This window comes from Salvelinus alpinus, chromosome 20, assembly GCF_045679555.1.
Source record: "Salvelinus alpinus chromosome 20, SLU_Salpinus.1, whole genome shotgun sequence".
Classification (NCBI taxonomy): domain Eukaryota; kingdom Metazoa; phylum Chordata; class Actinopteri; order Salmoniformes; family Salmonidae; genus Salvelinus; species Salvelinus alpinus.
In genome coordinates, this window is record NC_092105.1 from 3289976 (window position 1) to 3315533 (window position 25558).

At 53.5% G+C, this 25558-nt stretch overlaps 1 protein-coding gene across 1 annotated transcript in view; it reads right to left on the reverse strand.

Annotated features, from left to right (window-relative positions):
- The window catches only part of LOC139546210 (hyccin 2-like), a gene marked incomplete at its 5' end in the record, with an annotated part of 63872 nt that extends 38548 nt beyond the window's left edge, over positions 1-25324 (reverse strand). Inside the window, 3 exon segments of the mRNA XM_071354330.1 lie at positions 13210-13325; positions 15868-15948; positions 25145-25324. Coding sequence (XP_071210431.1) covers positions 13210-13325; positions 15868-15948; positions 25145-25291 — 344 coding nt within the window.
- Between the last annotated feature and the right edge of the window lie 234 nt (positions 25325-25558).

Here is a 25558-nt window from a genome sequence, read left to right on the forward strand (position 1 = left end):
CAACGTCCCCCACCACGTCACAACGTCACCCACCACGTCACAACGTCACCCACCACGTCACAACGTCACCCACCGTCCCCCACCACGTCACAACGTCACCCACCGTCCCCCACCACGTCACAACGTCCCCCACCACGTCACAACGTCACCCACCACGTCACAACGTCACCCACCACGTCACAACGTCACCCACCACGTCACAACGTCACCCACCACGTCACAACGTCACCCACCACGTCACAACGTCACCCACCGTCCCCCACCACGTCACAACGTCCCCCGCCACGTCACAACGTCCCCCACCACGTCACCCACCGTCCCCCACCACGTCACCCACCGTCCCCCACCACGTCACCCACCGTCCCCCACCACGTCACAACGTCCCCCACCACGTCACAACGTCCCCCACCACGTCACAACGTCCCCCACCACGTCACAACGTCCCCCACCACGTCACAACGTCCCCCACCACGTCACAACGTCCCCCACCACGTCACAACGTCACCCACCACGTCACAACGTCCCCCACCGTCCCCCACCACGTCACCCACCGTCACAACGTCCCCCACCGTCCCCCACCACGTCACAACGTCCCCCACCACGTCACAACGTCCCCCACCACGTCACCCACCGTCCCCCACCACGTCACAACGTCCCCCACCACGTCACAACGTCCCCCACCACGTCACCCACCGTCGCCCACCACGTCACAAACCGTCACCCACCACGTCACAACGTCCCCCACCACGTCACAACGTCCCCCACCACGTCACAACGTCCCCCACCACGTCACAACGTCCCCCACCACGTCACAACGTCCCCCACCACGTCACAACGTACCCCACCACGTCACACAACGTCCCCCACCACGTCACAACGTCCCCCACCGTCCCCCACCACGTCACAACGTCCCCCACCACGTCACCCACCGTCCCCCACCACGTTACAACGTCCCCCACCACGTCACAACGTCCCCCACCGTCCCCCACCACGTCACCCACCGTCCCCCACCACGTCACAACGTCCCCCACCACGTCACCCAACGTCACCCACCACGTCACCCACCGTCCCCCACCGTCACCCACCACGTCACAACGTCCCCCACAACGTCCCCCACCGTCCTCCACCACGTCCCCCACCGTCCCCCACCACGTCACCCACCGTCCCCCACCACGTCACAACGTCCCCCACCACGTCACAACGTCCCCCACCACGTCACAACGTCCCCCACCACGTCACAACGTCACCCACCACGTCACAACGTCCCCCACCGTCCCCCACCACGTCACCCACCGTCACAACGTCCCCCACCGTCCCCCACCACGTCACAACGTCCCCCACCACGTCACAACGTCCCCCACCACGTCACCCACCGTCCCCCACCACGTCACCCACCGTCCCCCACCACGTCACAACGTCCCCCACCACGTCACAACGTCCCCCACCACGTCACAACGTCCCCCACCACGTCACCCACCGTCGCCCACCACGTCACAAACCGTCACCCACCACGTCACAACGTCCCCCACCACGTCACAACGTCCCCCACCACGTCACAACGTCCCCCACCACGTCACAACGTCCCCCACCACGTCACAACGTACCCCACCACGTCACACAACGTCCCCCACCACGTCACAACGTCCCCCACCGTCCCCCACCACGTCACAACGTCCCCCACCACGTCACCCACCGTCCCCCACCACGTTACAACGTCCCCCACCACGTCACAACGTCCCCCACCGTCCCCCACCACGTCACCCACCGTCCCCCACCACGTCACAACGTCCCCCACCACGTCACAACGTCACCCACCACGTCACCCAACGTCACCCACCACGTCACCCACCGTCCCCCACCGTGTCACAACGTCCCCCACCACGTCACAACGTCCCCCACCACGTCCCCCACCACGTCACAACGTCCCCCACCACGTCACAACGTCCCCCACCGTCCCCCACCACGTCACAACGTCCCCCACCGTCCTCCACCACGTCCCCCACCGTCCCCCACCACGTCACCCACCGTCCCCCACCACGTCACAACGTCCCCCACCACGTCACAACGTCCCCCACCACGTCACAACGTCCCCCACCACGTCACAACGTCACCCACCGTCACCCACCACGTCACAACGTCCCCCACCACGTCACAACGTCCCCCACCACGTCACAACGTCCCCCACCACGTCACAACGTCCCCCACCACGTCACAACGTCCCCCACCACGTCACAACGTCCCCCACCACGTCACAACGTCCCCCACCACGTCACACCGTCCCCCACCACGTCACACCGTCCCCCACCACGTCACAACGTCCCCCACCACGTCACAACGTCACCCACCGTCACCCACCACGTCACAACGTCCCCCACCACGTCACAACGTCCCCCACCACGTCACAACGTCCCCCACCACGTCACAACGTCCCCCACCACGTCACAACGTCCCCCACCACGTCACACCGTCCCCCACCACGTCACAACGTCCCCCACCACGTCACCCACCGTCACCCACCACGTCACAACGTCCCCCACCACGTCACAACGTCCCCACCACGTCACCCACCGTCCCCCACCACGTCACCCACCGTCCCCCACCACGTCACAACGTCCCCCACCACGTCACCCACCGTCCCCCACCACGTCACAACGTCCCCCACCACGTCACCCACCGTCCCCCACCACGTCACCCACCACGTCACAACGTCCCCCACCACGTCACAACGTCCCCCACCACGTCACAACGTCCCCCACCGTCCCCCACCACGTCACAACGTCCCCCACCACGTCACCCACCGTCCCCCACCACGTCACCTACCACGTCACCCACCGTCCCCCACCACGTCACCCACCGTCCCCCACCACGTCACAACGTCCCCCACCACGTCACCCACCGTCCCCCACCACGTCACAACGTCCCCCACCACGTCACAACGTCCCCCACCACGTCACAACGTCCCCCACCACGTCACCCACCGTCCCCCACCACGTCCCACCGTCCCCCACCACGTCCCAACGTCCCCCACCACGTCACAACGTCCCCCACCACGTCACAACGTCCCCCACCACGTCACAACGTCCCCCACCACGTCACAACGTCCCCCACCACGTCCCGTCCCCCACCACGTCACAACGTCCCCCACCGTCCCCCACCACGTCACAACGTCCCCCACCACGTCACCCACCGTCCCCCACCACGTCACAACGTCCCCCACCACGTCACAACGTCACCCACCACGTCACCCACCGTCCCCCACCACGTCACCCACCGTCAGTACACAAAGGGAGTGTGGAAAATTAGGAAATAGAACTAGTGCTCCCATTTATATGTACAAACACAGTGTGATGACAGTGATGATGACACAGCCTGCTGTCAAGGAAATCACTGCCTCTGCAGGCTGAGGTAAACGGTCAAGCTGGAAATATCCAGGGAGAGGGGCCAGAGGGACCAGGGAGAGGGGGGACAAGGGGATCGGTGGCCAAGAGGAGAGGGGCCATGGTGAGAAGGGCCAGGGTCAGAGAGATGGGAGGTTGGGGACAAGGAGAGAGGAGAGAGGGGACAGGGGGATCAAGGACAGGGAGAGAGGGGACAGAGGGATCAGAGACAGGGAGAGAGGGGCAGTGAAGGTCTCTGGGGGTTAGGGGTCAGAAGTACCTGTTCTGGGCAGTGTAGGTCTCTGGGGGTTAGGGGTCAGAAGTACCTGTTCTGGGCAGTGTAGGTCTCTGGGGGTTAGGGGTCAGAAGTACCTGTTCTGGGCAGTGTAGGTCTCTGGGGGTCAGAAGTACCTGTTCTGGGCAGTGTAGGTCTCTGGGGGTCAGAAGTACCTGTTCTGGGCAGTGTAGGTCTCTGGGGGTTAGGAGTACCTGTTCTGGGCAGTGTAGGTCTCTGGGGTTAGGAGTACCTGTTCTGGGCAGTGAAGGTCTCTGGGGGTTAGGAGTACCTGTTCTGGGCAGTGTAGGTCTCTGGGGGTTAGGAGTACCTGTTCTGGGCAGTGTAGGTCTCTGGGGGTTAGGAGTACCTGTTCTGGGCAGTGAAGGTTTCTGGGGGTTAGGAGTACCTGTTCTGGGCAGTGTAGGTCTCTGGGGGTTAGGAGTACCTGTTCTGGGCAGTGTAGGTCTCTGGGGGATAGGAGTACCTGTTCTGGGCAGTGTAGGTCTCTGGGGGTTAGGAGTACCTGTTCTGGGCAGTGAAGGTTTCTGGGGGTTAGGAGTACCTGTTCTGGGCAGTGAAGGTCTCTGGGGGTTAGGAGTACCTGTTCTGGGCAGTGAAGGTTTCTGGGGGTTAGGAGTACCTGTTCTGGGCAGTGAAGGTTTCTGGGGGATAGGAGTACCTGTTCTGGGCAGTGAAGGTTTCTGGGGGATAGGAGTACCTGTTCTGGGCAGTGAAGGTCTCTGGGGGTTAGGAGTACCTGTTCTGGGCAGTGTAGGTCTCTGGGGGTTAGGAGTACCTGTTCTGGGCAGTGTAGGTTTCTGGGGGATAGGAGTACCTGTTCTGGGCAGTGAAGGTCTCTGGGGGTTAGGAGTACCTGTTCTGGGCAGTGTAGGTCTCTGGGGGTTAGGAGTACCTGTTCTGGGCAGTGTAGGTTTCTGGGGGATAGGAGTACCTGTTCTGGGCAGTGTAGGTTTCTGGGGGTTAGGAGTACCTGTTCTGGGCAGTGAAGGTTTCTGGGGGTTAGGGGTCAGAAGTACCTGTTCTGGGCAGTGTAGGTTTCTGGGGGTTAGGAGTACCTGTTCTGGGCAGTGAAGGTCTCTGGGGGTTAGGGGTCAGAAGTACCTGTTCTGGGCAGTGTAGGTCTCTGGGGGTTAGGGGTCAGAAGTACCTGTTCTGGGCAGTGTAGGTCTCTGGGGGTCAGAAGTACCTGTTCTGGGCAGTGTAGGTCTCTGGGGGTCAGAAGTACCTGTTCTGGGCAGTGTAGGTCTCTGGGGGTTAGGAGTACCTGTTCTGGGCAGTGTAGGTCTCTGGGGGTTAGGAGTACCTGTTCTGGGCAGTGTAGGTCTCTGGGGGTTAGGAGTACCTGTTCTGGGCAGTGTAGGTCTCTGGGGGTTAGGAGTACCTGTTCTGGGCAGTGTAGGTCTCTGGGGGTTAGGAGTACCTGTTCTGGGCAGTGTAGGTCTCTGGGGGATAGGAGTATCTGTTCTGGGCAGTGTAGGTCTCTGGGGGTTAGGAGTACCTGTTCTGGGCAGTGTAGGTCTCTGGGGGTTAGGAGTACCTGTTCTGGGCAGTGTAGGTCTCTGGGGGTTAGGAGTACCTGTTCTGGGCAGTGAAGGTCTCTGGGGGTTAGGAGTACCTGTTCTGGGCAGTGTAGGTCTCTGGGGGTTAGGAGTATCTGTTCTGGTTAGTGTAGGTCTCTGGGGGTTAGGAGTATCTGTTCTGGGCAGTGTAGGTCTCTGGGGGTTAGGATTACATGTTCTGGGCAGTGTAGGTCTCTGGGGGTTAGGAGTACCTGTTCTGGGCAGTGTAGGTCTCTGGGGGTTAGGAGTACCTGTTCTGGGCAGTGAAGGTCTCTGGGGGTTAGGAGTACCTGTTCTGGGAAGTGTAGGTCTCTGGGGGTTAGGAGTACCTGTTCTGGGCAGTGTAGGTTTCTGGGGGTTAGAAGTACCTGTTCTGGGCAGTGAAGGTCTCTGGGGGTTAGAAGTACCTGTTCTGGTCAGTGTAGGTCTCTGGGGGTTAGGAGTACCTGTTCTGGGCAGTGTAGGTCTCTGGGGGTTAGGAGTACCTGTTCTGGGCAGTGTAGGTCTCTGGGGGTTAGGAGTACCTGTTCTGGGCAGTGTAGGTCTCTGGGGGTTAGGAGTACCTGTTCTGGGCAGTGAAGGTTTCTGGGGGTTAGGAGTACCTGTTCTGGGCAGTGAAGGTCTCTGGGGGTTAGGAGTACCTGTTCTGGGCAGTGAAGGTTTCTGGGGGTTAGGAGTACCTGTTCTGGGCAGTGAAGGTTTCTGGGGGATAGGAGTACCTGTTCTGGGCAGTGAAGGTTTCTGGGGGATAGGAGTACCTGTTCTGGGCAGTGAAGGTTTCTGGGGGATAGGAGTACCTGTTCTGGGCAGTGAAGGTCTCTGGGGGTTAGGAGTACCTGTTCTGGGCAGTGTAGGTCTCTGGGGGTTAGGAGTACCTGTTCTGGGCAGTGTAGGTTTCTGGGGGATAGGAGTACCTGTTCTGGGCAGTGAAGGTCTCTGGGGGTTAGGAGTACCTGTTCTGGGCAGTGTAGGTCTCTGGGGGTTAGGAGTACCTGTTCTGGGCAGTGTAGGTTTCTGGGGGATAGGAGTACCTGTTCTGGGCAGTGTAGGTTTCTGGGGGTTAGGAGTACCTGTTCTGGGCAGTGAAGGTTTCTGGGGGTTAGGGGTCAGAAGTACCTGTTCTGGGCAGTGTAGGTTTCTGGGGGTTAGGAGTACCTGTTCTGGGCAGTGAAGGTCTCTGGGGGTTAGGGGTCAGAAGTACCTGTTCTGGGCAGTGTAGGTCTCTGGGGGTTAGGGGTCAGAAGTACCTGTTCTGGGCAGTGTAGGTCTCTGGGGGTCAGAAGTACCTGTTCTGGGCAGTGTAGGTCTCTGGGGGTCAGAAGTACCTGTTCTGGGCAGTGTAGGTCTCTGGGGGTTAGGAGTACCTGTTCTGGGCAGTGTAGGTCTCTGGGGGTTAGGAGTACCTGTTCTGGGCAGTGTAGGTCTCTGGGGGTTAGGAGTACCTGTTCTGGGCAGTGTAGGTCTCTGGGGGTTAGGAGTACCTGTTCTGGGCAGTGTAGGTCTCTGGGGGTTAGGAGTACCTGTTCTGGGCAGTGTAGGTCTCTGGGGGATAGGAGTATCTGTTCTGGGCAGTGTAGGTCTCTGGGGGTTAGGAGTACCTGTTCTGGGCAGTGTAGGTCTCTGGGGGTTAGGAGTACCTGTTCTGGGCAGTGTAGGTCTCTGGGGGTTAGGAGTACCTGTTCTGGGCAGTGAAGGTCTCTGGGGGTTAGGAGTACCTGTTCTGGGCAGTGTAGGTCTCTGGGGGTTAGGAGTATCTGTTCTGGTTAGTGTAGGTCTCTGGGGGTTAGGAGTATCTGTTCTGGGCAGTGTAGGTCTCTGGGGGTTAGGATTACATGTTCTGGGCAGTGTAGGTCTCTGGGGGTTAGGAGTACCTGTTCTGGGCAGTGTAGGTCTCTGGGGGTTAGGAGTACCTGTTCTGGGCAGTGTAGGTCTCTGGGGGTTAGGAGTACCTGTTCTGGGCAGTGTAGGTCTCTGGGGGATAGGAGTACCTGTTCTGGGCAGTGTAGGTCTCTGGGGGTTAGGAGTACCTGTTCTGGGCAGTGAAGGTTTCTGGGGGTTAGGAGTACCTGTTCTGGGCAGTGAAGGTCTCTGGGGGTTAGGAGTACCTGTTCTGGGCAGTGAAGGTTTCTGGGGGTTAGGAGTACCTGTTCTGGGCAGTGAAGGTTTCTGGGGGATAGGAGTACCTGTTCTGGGCAGTGAAGGTTTCTGGGGGATAGGAGTACCTGTTCTGGGCAGTGAAGGTCTCTGGGGGTTAGGAGTACCTGTTCTGGGCAGTGTAGGTCTCTGGGGGTTAGGAGTACCTGTTCTGGGCAGTGTAGGTTTCTGAGGGATAGGAGTACCTGTTCTGGGCAGTGAAGGTCTCTGGGGGTTAGGAGTACCTGTTCTGGGCAGTGTAGGTCTCTGGGGGTTAGGAGTACCTGTTCTGGGCAGTGTAGGTTTCTGGGGGATAGGAGTACCTGTTCTGGGCAGTGTAGGTTTCTGGGGGTTAGGAGTACCTGTTCTGGGCAGTGAAGGTTTCTGGGGGTTAGGGGTCAGAAGTACCTGTTCTGGGCAGTGTAGGTTTCTGGGGGTCAGGAGTACCTGTTCTGGGCAGTGAAGGTCTCTGGGGGTTAGGGGTCAGAAGTACCTGTTCTGGGCAGTGTAGGTCTCTGGGGGTTAGGGGTCAGAAGTACCTGTTCTGGGCAGTGTAGGTCTCTGGGGGTCAGAAGTACCTGTTCTGGGCAGTGAAGGTCTCTGGGGGTTAGGAGTACCTGTTCTGGGAAGTGTAGGTCTCTGGGGGTTAGGAGTACCTGTTCTGGGCAGTGTAGGTTTCTGGGGGTTAGAAGTACCTGTTCTGGGCAGTGAAGGTCTCTGGGGGTTAGAAGTACCTGTTCTGGTCAGTGTAGGTCTCTGGGGGTTAGGAGTACCTGTTCTGGGCAGTGTAGGTCTCTGGGGGTTAGGAGTACCTGTTCTGGGCAGTGTAGGTCTCTGGGGGTTAGGAGTACCTGTTCTGGGCAGTGTAGGTCTCTGGGGGTTAGGAGTACCTGTTCTGGGCAGTGAAGGTTTCTGGGGGTTAGGAGTACCTGTTCTGGGCAGTGAAGGTCTCTGGGGGTTAGGAGTACCTGTTCTGGGCAGTGAAGGTTTCTGGGGGTTAGGAGTACCTGTTCTGGGCAGTGAAGGTTTCTGGGGGATAGGAGTACCTGTTCTGGGCAGTGAAGGTTTCTGGGGGATAGGAGTACCTGTTCTGGGCAGTGAAGGTTTCTGGGGGATAGGAGTACCTGTTCTGGGCAGTGAAGGTCTCTGGGGGTTAGGAGTACCTGTTCTGGGCAGTGTAGGTCTCTGGGGGTTAGGAGTACCTGTTCTGGGCAGTGTAGGTTTCTGGGGGATAGGAGTACCTGTTCTGGGCAGTGAAGGTCTCTGGGGGTTAGGAGTACCTGTTCTGGGCAGTGTAGGTCTCTGGGGGTTAGGAGTACCTGTTCTGGGCAGTGTAGGTTTCTGGGGGATAGGAGTACCTGTTCTGGGCAGTGTAGGTTTCTGGGGGTTAGGAGTACCTGTTCTGGGCAGTGAAGGTTTCTGGGGGTTAGGGGTCAGAAGTACCTGTTCTGGGCAGTGTAGGTTTCTGGGGGTTAGGAGTACCTGTTCTGGGCAGTGAAGGTCTCTGGGGGTTAGGGGTCAGAAGTACCTGTTCTGGGCAGTGTAGGTCTCTGGGGGTTAGGGGTCAGAAGTACCTGTTCTGGGCAGTGTAGGTCTCTGGGGGTCAGAAGTACCTGTTCTGGGCAGTGTAGGTCTCTGGGGGTCAGAAGTACCTGTTCTGGGCAGTGTAGGTCTCTGGGGGTTAGGAGTACCTGTTCTGGGCAGTGTAGGTCTCTGGGGGTTAGGAGTACCTGTTCTGGGCAGTGTAGGTCTCTGGGGGTTAGGAGTACCTGTTCTGGGCAGTGTAGGTCTCTGGGGGTTAGGAGTACCTGTTCTGGGCAGTGTAGGTCTCTGGGGGTTAGGAGTACCTGTTCTGGGCAGTGTAGGTCTCTGGGGGATAGGAGTATCTGTTCTGGGCAGTGTAGGTCTCTGGGGGTTAGGAGTACCTGTTCTGGGCAGTGTAGGTCTCTGGGGGTTAGGAGTACCTGTTCTGGGCAGTGTAGGTCTCTGGGGGTTAGGAGTACCTGTTCTGGGCAGTGAAGGTCTCTGGGGGTTAGGAGTACCTGTTCTGGGCAGTGTAGGTCTCTGGGGGTTAGGAGTATCTGTTCTGGTTAGTGTAGGTCTCTGGGGGTTAGGAGTATCTGTTCTGGGCAGTGTAGGTCTCTGGGGGTTAGGATTACATGTTCTGGGCAGTGTAGGTCTCTGGGGGTTAGGAGTACCTGTTCTGGGCAGTGTAGGTCTCTGGGGGTTAGGAGTACCTGTTCTGGGCAGTGTAGGTCTCTGGGGGTTAGGAGTACCTGTTCTGGGCAGTGTAGGTCTCTGGGGGATAGGAGTACCTGTTCTGGGCAGTGTAGGTCTCTGGGGGTTAGGAGTACCTGTTCTGGGCAGTGAAGGTTTCTGGGGGTTAGGAGTACCTGTTCTGGGCAGTGAAGGTCTCTGGGGGTTAGGAGTACCTGTTCTGGGCAGTGAAGGTTTCTGGGGGTTAGGAGTACCTGTTCTGGGCAGTGAAGGTTTCTGGGGGATAGGAGTACCTGTTCTGGGCAGTGAAGGTTTCTGGGGGATAGGAGTACCTGTTCTGGGCAGTGAAGGTCTCTGGGGGTTAGGAGTACCTGTTCTGGGCAGTGTAGGTCTCTGGGGGTTAGGAGTACCTGTTCTGGGCAGTGTAGGTTTCTGAGGGATAGGAGTACCTGTTCTGGGCAGTGAAGGTCTCTGGGGGTTAGGAGTACCTGTTCTGGGCAGTGTAGGTCTCTGGGGGTTAGGAGTACCTGTTCTGGGCAGTGTAGGTTTCTGGGGGATAGGAGTACCTGTTCTGGGCAGTGTAGGTTTCTGGGGGTTAGGAGTACCTGTTCTGGGCAGTGAAGGTTTCTGGGGGTTAGGGGTCAGAAGTACCTGTTCTGGGCAGTGTAGGTTTCTGGGGGTCAGGAGTACCTGTTCTGGGCAGTGAAGGTCTCTGGGGGTTAGGGGTCAGAAGTACCTGTTCTGGGCAGTGTAGGTCTCTGGGGGTTAGGGGTCAGAAGTACCTGTTCTGGGCAGTGTAGGTCTCTGGGGGTCAGAAGTACCTGTTCTGGGCAGTGTAGGTCTCTGGGGGTCAGAAGTACCTGTTCTGGGCAGTGTAGGTCTCTGGGGGTTAGGAGTACCTGTTCTGGGCAGTGTAGGTCTCTGGGGGTTAGGAGTACCTGTTCTGGGCAGTGTAGGTCTCTGGGGGTTAGGAGTACCTGTTCTGGGCAGTGTAGGTCTCTGGGGGTTAGGAGTACCTGTTCTGGGCAGTGTAGGTCTCTGGGGGTTAGGAGTACCTGTTCTGGGCAGTGTAGGTCTCTGGGGGATAGGATTATCTGTTCTGGGCAGTGTAGGTCTCTGGGGGTTAGGAGTACCTGTTCTGGGCAGTGTAGGTCTCTGGGGGTTAGGAGTACCTGTTCTGGGCAGTGTAGGTCTCTGGGGGTTAGGAGTACCTGTTCTGGGCAGTGTAGGTCTCTGGGGGTTAGGAGTATCTGTTCTGGTTAGTGTAGGTCTCTGGGGGTTAGGAGTATCTGTTCTGGGCAGTGTAGGTCTCTGGGGGTTAGGATTACATGTTCTGGGCAGTGTAGGTCTCTGGGGGTTAGGAGTACCTGTTCTGGGCAGTGTAGGTCTCTGGGGGTTAGGAGTACCTGTTCTGGGCAGTGAAGGTCTCTGGGGGTTAGGAGTACCTGTTCTGGGAAGTGTAGGTCTCTGGGGGTTAGGAGTACCTGTTCTGGGCAGTGTAGGTCTCTGGGGGTTAGGAGTACCTGTTCTGGGCAGTGTAGGTCTCTGGGGGTTAGGAGTACCTGTTCTGGGCAGTGTAGGTCTCTGGGGGTTAGGAGTACCTGTTCTGGGCAGTGAAGGTTTCTGGGGGTTAGGAGTACCTGTTCTGGGCAGTGTAGGTCTCTGGGGGTTAGGAGTACCTGTTCTGGGCAGTGAAGGTTTCTGGGGGTTAGGAGTACCTGTTCTGGGCAGTGAAGGTTTCTGGGGGTTAGGAGTACCTGTTCTGGGCAGTGAAGGTTTCTGGGGGTTAGGAGTACCTGTTCTGGGCAGTGAAGGTTTCTGGGGGATAGGAGTACCTGTTCTGGGCAGTGTAGGTCTCTGGGGGATAGGAGTACCTGTTCTGGGCAGTGAAGGTCTCTGGGGGTCAGAAGTACCTGTTCTGGGCAGTGAAGGTTTCTGGGGGATAGGAGTACCTGTTCTGGGCAGTGAAGGTCTCTGGGGGTTAGGAGTACCTGTTCTGGGCAGTGTAGGTCTCTGGGGGTTAGGAGTACCTGTTCTGGGCAGTGTAGGTTTCTGGGGGATAGGAGTACCTGTTCTGGGCAGTGAAGGTCTCTGGGGGTTAGGAGTACCTGTTCTGGGCAGTGTAGGTCTCTGGGGGTTAGGAGTACCTGTTCTGGGCAGTGTAGGTTTCTGGGGGATAGGAGTACCTGTTCTGGGCAGTGTAGGTTTCTGGGGGTTAGGAGTACCTGTTCTGGGCAGTGAAGGTTTCTGGGGGTTAGGGGTCAGAAGTACCTGTTCTGGGCAGTGTAGGTTTCTGGGGGTTAGGAGTACCTGTTCTGGGCAGTGAAGGTTTCTGGGGGTTAGGGGTCAGAAGTACCTGTTCTGGGCAGTGTAGGTTTCTGGGGGTTAGGAGTACCTGTTCTGGGCAGTGAAGGTCTCTGGGGGTTAAGAGTACCTGTTCTGGGCAGTGAAGGTCTCTGGGGGTTAGGGGTCAGAAGTACCTGTTCTGGGCAGTGAAGGTCTCTGGGGGTTAGGGGTCAGAAGTACCTGTTCTGGGCAGTGTAGGTCTCTGGGGGTTAGGGGTCAGAAGTACCTGTTCTGGGCAGTGTAGGTCTCTGGGGGTCAGGAGTACCTGTTCTGGGCAGTGTAGGTCTCTGGGGGTTAGGAGTACCTGTTCTGGGCAGTGTAGGTCTCTGGGGGTTAGGAGTACCTGTTCTGGGCAGTGTAGGTCTCTGGGGGTTAGGAGTACCTGTTCTGGGCAGTGTAGGTCTCTGGGGGTTAGGAGTACCTGTTCTGGGCAGTGTAGGTCTCTGGGGGTTAGGAGTACCTGTTCTGGGCAGTGTAGGTCTCTGGGGGTTAGGAGTACCTGTTCTGGGCAGTGTAGGTCTCTGGGGGTTAGGAGTACCTGTTCTGGGCAGTGTAGGTCTCTGGGGGTTAGGAGTACCTGTTCTGGGCAGTGTAGGTCTCTGGGGGATAGGAGTATCTGTTCTGGGCAGTGTAGGTCTCTGGGGGTTAGGAGTACCTGTTCTGGGCAGTGAAGGTCTCTGGGGGTTAGGAGTACCTGTTCTGGGCAGTGAAGGTTTCTGGGGGTTAGGAGTACCTGTTCTGGGCAGTGAAGGTTTCTGGGGGATAGGAGTACCTGTTCTGGGCAGTGTAGGTCTCTGGGGGATAGGAGTACCTGTTCTGGGCAGTGAAGGTCTCTGGGGGTCAGAAGAACCTGTTCTGGGCAGTGAAGGTCTCTGGGGGTTAGGAGTACCTGTTCTGGGCAGTGTAGGTTTCTGGGGGATAGGAGTACCTGTTCTGGGCAGTGAAGGTCTCTGGGGGTTAGGAGTACCTGTTCTGGGCAGTGTAGGTCTCTGGGGGTTAGGAGTACCTGTTCTGGGCAGTGTAGGTTTCTGGGGGATAGGAGTACCTGTTCTGGGCAGTGTAGGTTTCTGGGGGTTAGGAGTACCTGTTCTGGGCAGTGAAAGTTTCTGGGGGTTAGGAGTACCTGTTCTGGGCAGTGAAGGTTTCTGGGGGTTAGGAGTACCTGTTCTGGGCAGTGAAGGTTTCTGGGGGTTAGGAGTACCTGTTCTGGGCAGTGAAGGTTTCTGGGGGTTAGGAGTACCTGTTCTGGGCAGTGAAGGTCTCTGGGGGTTAGGAGTACCTGTTCTGGGCAGTGAAGGTTTCTCTCTGAGGGTGCAGCCCGCTGTAGACGACCCTGATGAGGTCATGATGACTCAGAGCTCCCTCTGTCAGACCCATGGAGCCCAGACTGGAGGGCTGGAAAGAAAGCCACACACATCAACAACCTTCACATCACTGGCAACAACGTCGAACAGCAAGCAATGCAGGTGTAGAAGCACGGTGGCTAGGCTAATGAGCTCAGTTCATTGATTCTCTAAAGGGTTGACCGACCACAGAGCAGAGTAGAAAGGAAAATAAACCACCGTTACCCCTAGAGGTGAACAATGAGAATAACATCACAGAGCCTCCATTCTTCACTCTCCAGACGGTCAGATAATAAGCCTGCCTTACGGCCAGGAGAGATGAGTAAAGGCGATTAATGTCTCAAATGACACAATATTCCCTATATAGTGTAATACTGTACCCTGTGGGATGCACCCACAGAGGATGAACAGAGGGCAACAGAAAACACATAGAAATGCCGTTTAATTTTCATAGGTGCAGTGAAATGTGCTGTTTTACAGGGTCAGGCTTAGTAGCCTGCGCCCCTGGAGCATACTAGGGTTAAGCACATTTCCCAAAGGCACAGACAAATTTTTCACCTTGTTGGCTCGGGCATTCGAACCAGCGACCTTTCGGTTACTGGCCCAACACTAAACGCTAGGCTACCAGTCTTACCTCGTGATAAAAGCGTGAACCACTGCTTTTAACCAGGGCAAGGTGACCGGAAACATGACCGAATACAAACAGTGTAGCTATTCCCTCCGCAAGGCAATCAAACAAGCTAAGTGCCAGTATAGAGACAAAGTAGAGTCGCAATTCAACAGCTCAGACACAAGAGGTATGTGGCAGGGTCTACAGTCAATCATGGATTACAAAAAGAAAACCAGCCCCGTCACGGACCAGGATGTCTTGCTCCCAGACAGACTAAATCACTTTTTTGCTCGCTTTGAGGACAATACAGTGCCACTGACACGGCCCGCTACCAAAAGCTGCGGGCTCTCCTTCACTGCAGCCGAGGTGAGTAAAACATTTAAACGTGTTAACCCTCGCAAGGCTGCAGGCCCAGACGGCATTCCCAGCCGCGTCCTCAGAACATGCGCAGACCAGCTAACTGGTGTGTTTAAGGACATATTCAATCAATCCTTATCCCAGTCTGCTGTTCCCACATGCTTCAAGAGGGCCACCATTGTTCCTGTCCCCAAGACAGCTAAGGTAACTGAGCTAAACGACTACCGCCCCGTAGCACTCACTTCCGTCATCATGAAGTGCTTTGAGAGACTAGTCAAGGACCATATCACCTCCACCCTAGACCCACTCCAATTTGCTTACCGACCCAATAGGTCCACAGACGACGCAATCGCAACCACACTGCACACTGCCCTAACCCATCTGGACAAGAGGAATACCTATGTGAGAATGCTGTTCATTGACTACAGCTCAGCATTTAACACCATAGTACCCTCCAAACTCGTCATCAAGCTCGACCCCGCCCTGTGTCTCGACCCCGGGTCTCGACCCCGCCCGGTAGGTAACATCTCCACCCCGCTGATCCTCAACACTGGGGCCACACAAGGGTGCGTTCTGAGCCCTCTCCTGTACTCCCTGTTCACCCATGACTGCGTGGCCATGCACGCCTCCAACTCAATCATCAAGTTTGCGGACGACACTACAGTGGTAGGCTTGATTACCAACAACGACGAGACGGCCTACAGGGAGGAGGTGAGGGCCCTCGGAGTGTGGTGTCAGGAAAATAACCTCAAACTCAACATCAACAAAACAAAGGAGATGATTGTGGACTTCAGGAAACAGCAGAGGGAGCACCCCCCTATCCACATCGACGGGACAGTAGTGGAGAAGGTGGAAAGTTCCTCGGTGTACACATCACGGACAAACTGAAATGGTCCACCCACACAGACAGCGTTGTGAAGAAGGCGCAGCAGCGCCTCTTCAACCTCAGGAGGCTGAAGAAATTCGGCTTGTCACCAAAAGCACTCACAAACTTCTACAGATGCACAATCGAGAGCATCCTGTCGGGCTGTATCACCGCCTGGTACGGCAACTGCTCCGCCCACAACCGTAGGGTTCTCCAGAGGGTAGTGAGGTCTGCACAACGCATCACCGGGGGCAAATCACCGGGTGCACTTTAATAATGGGAATTGATGGAAATTATGTAAAAATGTATCACTAGCCACTTTAAACTATGCCACTTTATGTTTACATACCCTACATTACTCATCTCATATGTATATACTGTACTCTATACCATCTACTGCATCTTGCCATGCCGTTTTGTACCATCACTCATTCATATATCTTTATGTACATATTCTTTATCCCTTTACACTTGTGTGTGTATAAGGTAGTAGTTGTGGAATTGTTAGGTTAGATTACTCGTTGGTTATTACTGCATTGTCGGAAATAGAAGCACAAGCATTTCGCTACACTCGCATTAACATCTGCTAACCATGTGTATGTGACAAATAAAATTTGATTTGATGATTTGATACATAGAGGGCTTGGACAGGGAGGGTATGGTGACTTACCTCGTGATACACAGAGGGCTTGGACAGGGAGGGTATGGTGACTTACCTCGTGATACACAGAGGGCTTGGACAGGGAGGGGATGGTGACTTACCTCGTGATACACAGAGGGCTTGGACAGGGAGGGGATGGTGAACGACAGGAGCTTGCTGTTCCCATCTTTGTCCACAATCTCCTGAAAAACCAGAGAGAGAAAGTAATGTTGGAGAGCTTTGGCCGGGTTGGTTGGTTTGAACAGTCTGGTTGATAGTGTGTGTGTGTGTGTGTGTGTGTGCGTGTGCGTGTGCGTGTGTGTGTGTGTGTGTGAATAAACGGGTTAGCTGAGAACGTCAGGAAAACGATGAGCACGCTTCAACGGGGCCAAAGGCCGTGTGATTCTGGATGGAGGTCAATGAAGCAAGCTCTTCAATGCAGAGGTCAATGAAGCAAGCTCTTCAATGCAGAGGTCAATGAAACAAGCTCTTCAATGCAGAGGTCAATGAAGCAAGCTCTTCAATGCAGAGGTCAATGAAACAAGCTCTTCAATGCAGAGGTCAATGAAACAAGCTCTTCAATGCAGAGGTCAATGAAACAAGCTCTTCAATGCAGAGGTCAATGAAACAAGCTCTTCAATGCAGAGGTCAATGAAACAAGCTCTTCAATGCAGAGGTCAATGAAACAAGCTCTTCAATGCAGAGGTCAATGAAACAAGCTCTTCAATGCAGAGGTCAATGAAACAAGCTCTTCAATGCAGAGGTCAATGAAACAAGCTCTTCAATGCAGAGGTCAATGAAACAAGCTCTTCAATGCAGAGGTCAATGAAGCAAGCTCTTCAATGCAGAGGTCAATGAAGCAAGCTCTTCAATGCAGAGGTCAATGAAGCAAGCTCTTCAATGCAGAGGTCAATGAAACAAGCTCTTCAATGCAGAGGTCAATGAAGCAAGCTCTTCAATGCAGAGGTCAATGAAACAAGCTCTTCAATGCAGAGGTCAATGAAACAAGCTCTTCAATGCAGAGGTCAATGAAACAAGCTCTTCAATGCAGAGGTCAATGAAACAAGCTCTTCAATGCAGAGGTCAATGAAACAAGCTCTTCAATGCAGAGGTCAATGAAGCAAGCTCTTCAATGCAGAGGTCAATGAAGCAAGCTCTTCAATGCAGAGGTCAATGAAACAAGCTCTTCAATGCAGAGGTCAATGAAACAAGCTCTTCAATGCAGAGGTCAATGAAACAAGCTCTTCAATGCAGAGGTCAATGAAACAAGCTCTTCAATGCAGAGGTCAATGAAACAAGCTCTTCAATGCAGAGGTCAATGAAACAAGCTCTTCAATGCAGAGGTCAATGAAACAAGCTCTTCAATGCAGAGGTCAATGAAACAAGCTCTTCAATGCAGAGGTCAATGAAACAAGCTCTTCAATGCAGAGGTCAATGAAACAAGCTCTTCAATGCAGAGGTCAATGAAGCAAGCTCTTCAATGCAGAGGTCAATGAAGCAAGCTCTTCAATGCAGAGGTCAATGAAACAAGCTCTTCAATGCAGAGGTCAATGAAACAAGCTCTTCAATGCAGAGGTCAATGAAACAAGCTCTTCAATGCAGAGGTCAATGAAACAAGCTCTTCAATGCAGAGGTCAGTGAAACAAGCTCTTCAATGCAGAGGTCAGTGAAACAAGCTCTTCAATGCAGAGGTCAATGAAACAAGCTCTTCAATGCAGAGGTCAATGAAACAAGCTCTTCAATGCAGAGGTCAATGAAACAAGCTCTTCAACGCAGAGGTCAATGAAACAAGCTCTTCAACGCAGAGGTCAATGAAAAAAGCTCTTCAATGCAGAGGTCAATGAAGCAAGCTCTTCAATGCAGAGGTCAATGAAGCAAGCTCTTCAATGCAGAGGTCAATGAAACAAGCTCTTCAATGCAGAGGTCAATGAAACAAGCTCTTCAATGCAGAGGTCAATGAAACAAGCTCTTCAATGCAGAGATCAATGAAACAAGCTCTTCAATGCAGAGGTCAATGAAACAAGCTCTTCAATGCAGAGGTCAATGAAACAAGCTCTTCAATGCAGAGGTCAATGAAACAAGCTCTTCAATGCAGAGGTCAATGAAACAAGCTCTTCAATGCAGAGGTCAATGAAACAAGCTCTTCAATGCAGAGGTCAATGAAGCAAGCTCTTCAATGCAGAGGTCAATGAAACAAGCTCTTCAATGCAGAGGTCAATGAAACAAGCTTCTTTGGCTGGGTTGGTTGATTTTAACAGTCTGGTGGACAGTGTTTGTGTGTGCTTTCAGAGTAAGCTTAGTGACCTCTGATCTGTGTCGTAATGGACTGCATGCTCTTAGTAGTCTCTCCTATCCTTTGTCCGTCCTCTGGGAGAGTTACTCACTGGGTCTCTGTCCGTCCGTCCTCTGGGAGAGTTACTCACTGGGTCTCTGTCCGTCCGTCCTCTGGGAGAGTTACTCACTGGGTCTCTGTCCGTCCGTCCTCTGGGAGAGTTACTCACTGGGTCTCTGTCCGTCCGTCCTCTGGGAGAGTTACTCACTGGGTCTCTGTCCGTCCGTCCTCTGGGAGAGTTACTCACTGGGTCTCTGTCCGTCCGTCCTCTGGGAGAGTTACTCACTGGGTCTCTGTCCGTCCGTCCTCTGGGAGAGTTACTCACTGGGTCTCTGTCCGTCCGTCCTCTGGGAGAGTTACTCACTGGGTCTCTGTCCGTCCGTCCTCTGGGAGAGTTACTCACTGGGTCTCTGTCCGTCCGTCCTCTGGGGGAGAGTTACTCACTGGGTCTGTCTGTACCCCAACACTAATCCTTCATGAGATCAGACCTGCTAATGCTAACCATGCCATTCACTACTGTGCTAACCATGCTACTGCTAACCATGCTACTACTAACCATGCTATTGCTAACCATGCTATTGCTAACCATGCTACTGCTAACCATGCTACTGCTAACCATGCTATTTGCTTATCATGAAAATGTCTTATGAAAATTGCTTATCGTGCTAACCATATTCTTCACTGCTGTGATATTGCTACCCATGCTAACCATACCCTTCACAGCTGTGATAATGCTAACCCTGCTACCATGCTAGCCATGTCCTTGACTGCTATGCTAATTGCTAACCACGCCCTTCACTGCCTGACTGCCTGCCCAGAGCCAGGTTCTCTCTGTATATCCAATGTCTGTCTGCAGAGAGCCGTGCTGTGTAACTGATGAGAGTAGTCTACAGCCATGGTAGATGAGAGAAGACAGAGGATCATAAATTATGCATCACACACACACAGACGGAGCCGTCTACAACGATATCTCCAGCAGTGACTAGATAGACCCAGGGGTCTGTCCTGACAGAGCTTTAGTAGCCTCTTCCAGTAACGACAGCGGACCGATATCTGACCTTCAGCACCGGCTTTCCAAGCCTCTTCCATAGAGACTAAAGCCCTATCCCTAACATCCAGCCTCTTCCATAGAGACTAAAGCCCTATCCCTAACATCCAGCCTCTTCCATAGAGACTAAATCCCACCCCTAACATCGAGCCTCTTCCATAGAGACTAAAGCCCTATCCCACCCCTAACATCGAGCCTCTTCCATAGAGACTAAAGCCCTATCCCAGCCCTACCATCCAGCCTCTTCCATAGAGACTAAAGCCCTATTCCACCCCTAAAATCCAGCCTCTTCCATAGAGACTAAAGCCCCACACCTAACATCCAGCCTCTTCCATAGAGACTAAAGCCCCACACCTAACACCCAACATCTTCCATAGAAACTAAATCCCTATCCAACCCCTAACATCCAGCCTCTTCCATAGACACTAAAGCCCCACACCTAACATCCAGCCTCTTCCATAGAGACTAAAGCCCCACCCCTAACATCCAGCCTCTTCCATAGAGTCTAAAGCACTATCCCACCCTTAACATCCAGTCTCTTCCATAGAGACTAAAGCCCCACCCCTAACATCCAGCCTCTTCCATAGAGTCTAAAGCACTATCCCACCCTTAACATCCAGTCTCTTCCATAGAGACTAAAGCCCTATCCCACCCCTAACATCCAGCCTCTTCCAAAGAGACTAAATCCCCACCCCTAACATCCAGCCTCTTCCATAGACTAAAGCCCTATCCCACCACTAACATCCAGCCTCTTCCATAGAGACTAAAGCCCTATCCCACCCCTAACATCCAGCCTCTTCCATAGACTAAAGCCCCACACCTAACATCCAGCCTCTTCCAAAGAGACTAAATCCCCACCCCTAACATCCAGCCTCTTCCATAGACTAAAGCCCTATCCCACCACTAACATCCAGCCTCTTCCATAGAGACTAAAGCCCTATCCCACCCCTAACATCCAGCCTCTTCCAAAGAGACTAAATCCCCACCCCTAACATCCAGCCTCTTCCATAGACTAAAGCCCTATCCCACCACTAACATCCAGCCTCTTCCATAGAGACTAAAGCCAGATCCCACCACTAACATCCAGCCTCTTCCATAGAGACTAAAGCACTATCCCATCCCAAACATCCAGCCTCTTCCATAGAGACTAAAGCCCTATCCCACCCCTAACATCCAGCCTCTTCCATAGAGACTAAAGCCCCACACCTAACATCCAGCATCTTCCACAGAGACTAAAGCCCTATCAATAATATTCAGCTTCTTCGAGACTAAAGCCCTATCCCACCACTAACATCCAGCCTCTTCCATAGAGACTAAAGCCCAATCCCACCCCTAACATCCAGCCTCTTCCATAGAGACTAAAGCCCTATCCCACCCCTAACATCCAGCCTCTTCCATAGAGACTAAAGCCCCACACCTAACATCCAGCATCTTCCACAGAGACTAAAGCCCTATCCCACCCCTAACATTCAGCCTCTTCCATAGAGACTAAAGCCCAATCCCACCCCTAACATCCAGCCTCTTCCATAGAGACTAAAGCCAGATCCCACCCCTAACATCCAGCCTCTTCCATAGAGACTAAAGCCCTATCCCACCCCTAACATTCAGCCTCTTCCATAGAGAATAAAGCCCCACCCCTAACATCCAGCCTCTTCCATAGAGACTAAAGCCCAATCCCACCCCTAACATCCAGCCTCTTCCATAGAGACTAAAGCCCTATCCCACCCCTAACATCCAGCCTCTTCCATAGAGACTAAAGCCCCACACCTAACATCCAGCCTCTTCCATAGAGACTAAAGCCCTATCAATAATATTCAGCTTCTTCGAGACTAAAGCCCAATCCCACCCCTAACATCCAGCATCTTCCATAGAGACTAAAGCCCTATCCCACCCCTAACATCCAGCCTCTTCCATAGAGACTAAAGCCCTATCCCACCCCTAACATCCAGCATCTTCCATAGAGACTAAAGCCCTATCCCACCCCTAACATCCAGCCTCTTCCATAGAGACTAAAGCCCTATCCCACCCCTAACATCCAGCCTCTTCCATAGAGACTAAAGCCCTATCCCACCCCTAACATCCAGCATCTTCCATAGACTAAAGCCCTATCCCACCACTAACATCCAGCCTCTTCCATAGAGACTAAAGCACTATCCCATCCCAAACATCCAGCCTCTTCCATAGAGACTAAAGCCCTATCCCACCACTAACATCCAGCCTCTTCCATAGAGACTAAAGCACTATCCCATCCCAAACATCCAGCCTCTTCCATAGAGACTAAAGCCCTATCCCACCCCTAACATCCAGCCTCTTCCATAGAGACTAAAGCCCCACACCTAACATCCAGCATCTTCCACAGAGACTAAAGCCCTATCAATAATATTCAGCTTCTTCGAGACTAAAGCCCTATCCCACCACTAACATCCAGCCTCTTCCATAGAGACTAAAGCCCAATCCCACCCCTAACATCCAGCCTCTTCCATAGAGACTAAAGCCCTATCCCACCCCTAACATCCAGCCTCTTCCATAGAGACTAAAGCCCCACACCTAACATCCAGCATCTTCCACAGAGACTAAAGCCCTATCCCACCCCTAACATTCAGCCTCTTCCATAGAGACTAAAGCCCAATCCCACCCCTAACATCCAGCCTCTTCCATAGAGACTAAAGCCAGATCCCACCCCTAACATCCAGCCTCTTCCATAGAGACTAAAGCCCTATCCCACCCCTAACATCCAGCCTCTTCCATAGAGACTAAAGCCCAATCCCACCCCTAACATCCAGCCTCTTCCATAGAGACTAAAGCCCTATCCCACCCCTAACATTCAGCCTCTTCCATAGAGAATAAAGCCCCACCCCTAACATCCAGCCTCTTCCATAGAGACTAAAGCCCAATCCCACCCCTAACATCCAGCCTCTTCCATAGAGACTAAAGCCCTATCCCACCCCTAACATCCAGCCTCTTCCATAGAGACTAAAGCCCCACACCTAACATCCAGCCTCTTCCATAGAGACTAAAGCCCTATCAATAATATTCAGCTTCTTCGAGACTAAAGCCCTATCCCACCACTAACATCCAGCCTCTTCCATAGAGACTAAAGCCCAATCCCACCCCTAACATCCAGCCTCTTCCATAGAGACTAAAGACCTATCCCACCCCTAACATCCAGCCTCTTCCATAGAGACTAAAGCCCTATCCCACCCCTAACATCCAGCCTCTTCCATAGAGACTAAAGCCCCACACCTAACATCCAGCCTCTTCCATAGAGACTAAAGCCCAATCCCACCCCTAACATCCAGCCTCTTCCACAGAGACTAAAGCCCTATCAATAATATTCAGCTTCTTCGAGACTAAAGCCCTATCCCACCACTAACATCCAGCCTCTTCCATAGAGACTAAAGCCCAATCCCACCCCTAACATCCAGCCTCTTCCAGAGACTAAAGCCCAATCCCACCCCTAACATCCAGCCTCTTCCATAGAGACTAAAGCCCTATCCCACCACTAACATCCAGCCTCTTCCATAGAGACTAAAGCCCAATCCCTCCCTAACATCCAGCCTCTTCCATAGAGACTAAAGCCCTATCCCACCCCTAACATTCAGCCTCTTCCATAGAGAATAAAGCCCCACCCCTAACATCCAGCCTCTCCCATAGAAAACAAAGCCCCACCCCTAACATCCAGCCTCTTCCATAGAGAATAAAGCCCCACCCCTAACATCCAGCCTCTTCCATAGAGACTAAAGACCTATCCCACCCCTAACATCCAGCCTCTTCCATAGAGACTAAAGCCCAATCCCACCCCTAACATCCAGCCTCTTCCAGAGATTAAAGCCCTATCCCACCCCTAACACCCAGCCCATTCCATAGAGACTAAAGCCCCACACCTAACATCCAGCCTCTTCCATAGAGACTAAAGCCCAATCCCACCCCTAACATCCAGCCTCTTCCATAGAGACTAAAGACCTATCCCAGCCCTAACATCCAGCCTCTTCCATAGAGACTAAAGCCCTATCCTACCCCTAACATCCAGCCTCTTCCATAGAGACTAAAGCCCCACACCTAACATCCAGCCTCTTCCATAGAGACTAAAGCCCAATCCCACCCCTAACATCCAGCCTCTTCCAGAGACTAAAGCACTATCCCACCCATAACATCCAGCCCATTCCATAGAGATTAAAGCCCTATCCCACCCCTAACATCCAGCCTCTTCCAGAGACTAAAGCCCCACCCCTAACAACCAGCCTCTTCCATAGAGACTAAAGCCCTATCCCACCCCTAACATCCAGCCTCTTCCATAGAGACTAAAGCCCAATCCCTAACATCCAGCCTCTTCCATAGAGACTAAAGCCCTATCCCACCCCTAACATCCAGCCTCTTCCATAGAGACTAAAGCCCCACCCCTAACATCCAGCCTCTTCCATAGAGACTAAAGCCCTATCCCACCCCTAACATCCAGCCTCTTCCATAGAGACTAAAGCCCTATCCCACCCCTAACATCCAGCCCAATCCAGAGACTAAAGCCCTATCCCACCCCTAACATCCAGCCTCTTCCATAGAGACTAAAGCCCTATCCCACCCCTAACATCCCGCCCATTCCATATAGGCTAATGCCCTATCCCACCCCTCACATCCAGCCTCTTCCATAGAGACTAAAGCCCTATCCCACCCCTAACATCCAGCCCATTCCATAGAGACTAAAGCCCTATCCCACCCCTAACATCCAGCCTCTTCCATAGAGACTAAAGCCCCACCCCTAACATCCAGCCTCTTCCAAAGAGACTAAATCCCCACCCCTAACATCCAGCCTCTTCCATAGAGACTAAAGCCCTATCCCACCCCTAACATCCAGCCTCTTCCATAGAGACTAAAGCCCTATCCCATCCCTAACATCCAGCCTCTTCCATAGAGACTAAAGCCCTATCCCACCCCTAACATCCAGCCTCTTCCATAGAGACTAAAGCCCTATCCCACCCCTAACATCCAGCCCATTCCATAGAGACTAAAGCCCTATCCCACCCCTAACATCCAGCCTCTTCCATAGAGACTAAAGCCCCACCCCTAACATCCAGCCTCTTCCAAAGAGACTAAATCCCCACCCCTAACATCCAGCCTCTTCCATAGAGACTAAAGCCCTATCCCACCCCTAACATCCAGCCTCTTCCATAGAGACTAAATCCCCACCCCTAACATCCAGCCTCTTCCATTGAGACTAAAGCCCTATCCCACCCCTAACATCCAGCCCATTCCATAGAGACTAAAGCCCTATCCCACCCCTAACATCCAGCCTCTTCCATAGAGACTAAAGCCCTATCCCACCCCTAACATCCAGCCTCTTCCATAGAGACTAAAGCCCTATCCCACCCCTAACATCCAGCCTCTTCCATAGAGACCAAAGCCCTATCCCACCCCTAACATCCAGCCTCTTCCATAGAGACTAAAGCCCTATCCCACCCCTAACATCCAGCCTCTTCCATAGAGACTAAAGCCCTATCCCACCCCTAACATCCAGCCTCTTCCATAGAGACTAAAGCCCTATCCCACCCCTAACATCCAGCCTCTTCCAGAGACTAAAGCCCTATCCCAGCCCTACCATCCAGCCTCTTCCATAGAGACTAAAGCCCTATCCCACCCCTAACATCCAGCCTCTTCCATAGAGACTAAATCCCCACCCCTAAAATCCAGCCTCTTCCATAGAGACTAAAGCCCCACCCCTAACATCCAGCCTCTTCCATAGAGACTAAAGCCCTATCCCACCACTAACATCCAGGCTCTTCCATAAAGACTAAAGCCCTATCCCACCCCTCACATCCAGCCTCTTCCATAGAGAATAAAGCCCTATCCCACCCCTAACATCCAGCCTCTTCCATAGAGACTAAAGCCCCACCCCTAACATCCAGCCTCTTCCATAGAGACTAAAGCCCTATCTCCTGACCCCTCACAGTCTGTACATATGCCTAGCATGAGGGGTAGGGTTATAACTAGGTTAGTTTTGTAGGTTTAGGTAGGTAGTGGTAGTTACCAGGTTGTATATGCCCAGCAGCAAGGCCTCTATGCAGCCGTTGCTCTGGCGGTCCCTGCTGGCGGTGATGCGGAGGTACACCCAGACCAGCTCTGGAAGGAACTGCAGTGTGAAGCGTCTCAGGCGGTCCTCAGAGCTCCGGTACATCTCAAACAGCTGGTGACAGACAGGCTCCAGGAGCTACAGGGATAGAGTAACATAACACAACCATTAGACTACAGGGATAGAGTAACATAACACAACCATTAGACTACAGGGATAGAGTAACATAACACAACCATTAAACTACAGGGATAGAGTAACATATAATACAACCATTAGACTACAGGGATAGAGTAACATAACACAACCATTAGACTACAGGGATAGAGTAACATAACACAACCATTAGACTACAGGGATAGAGTAACATAT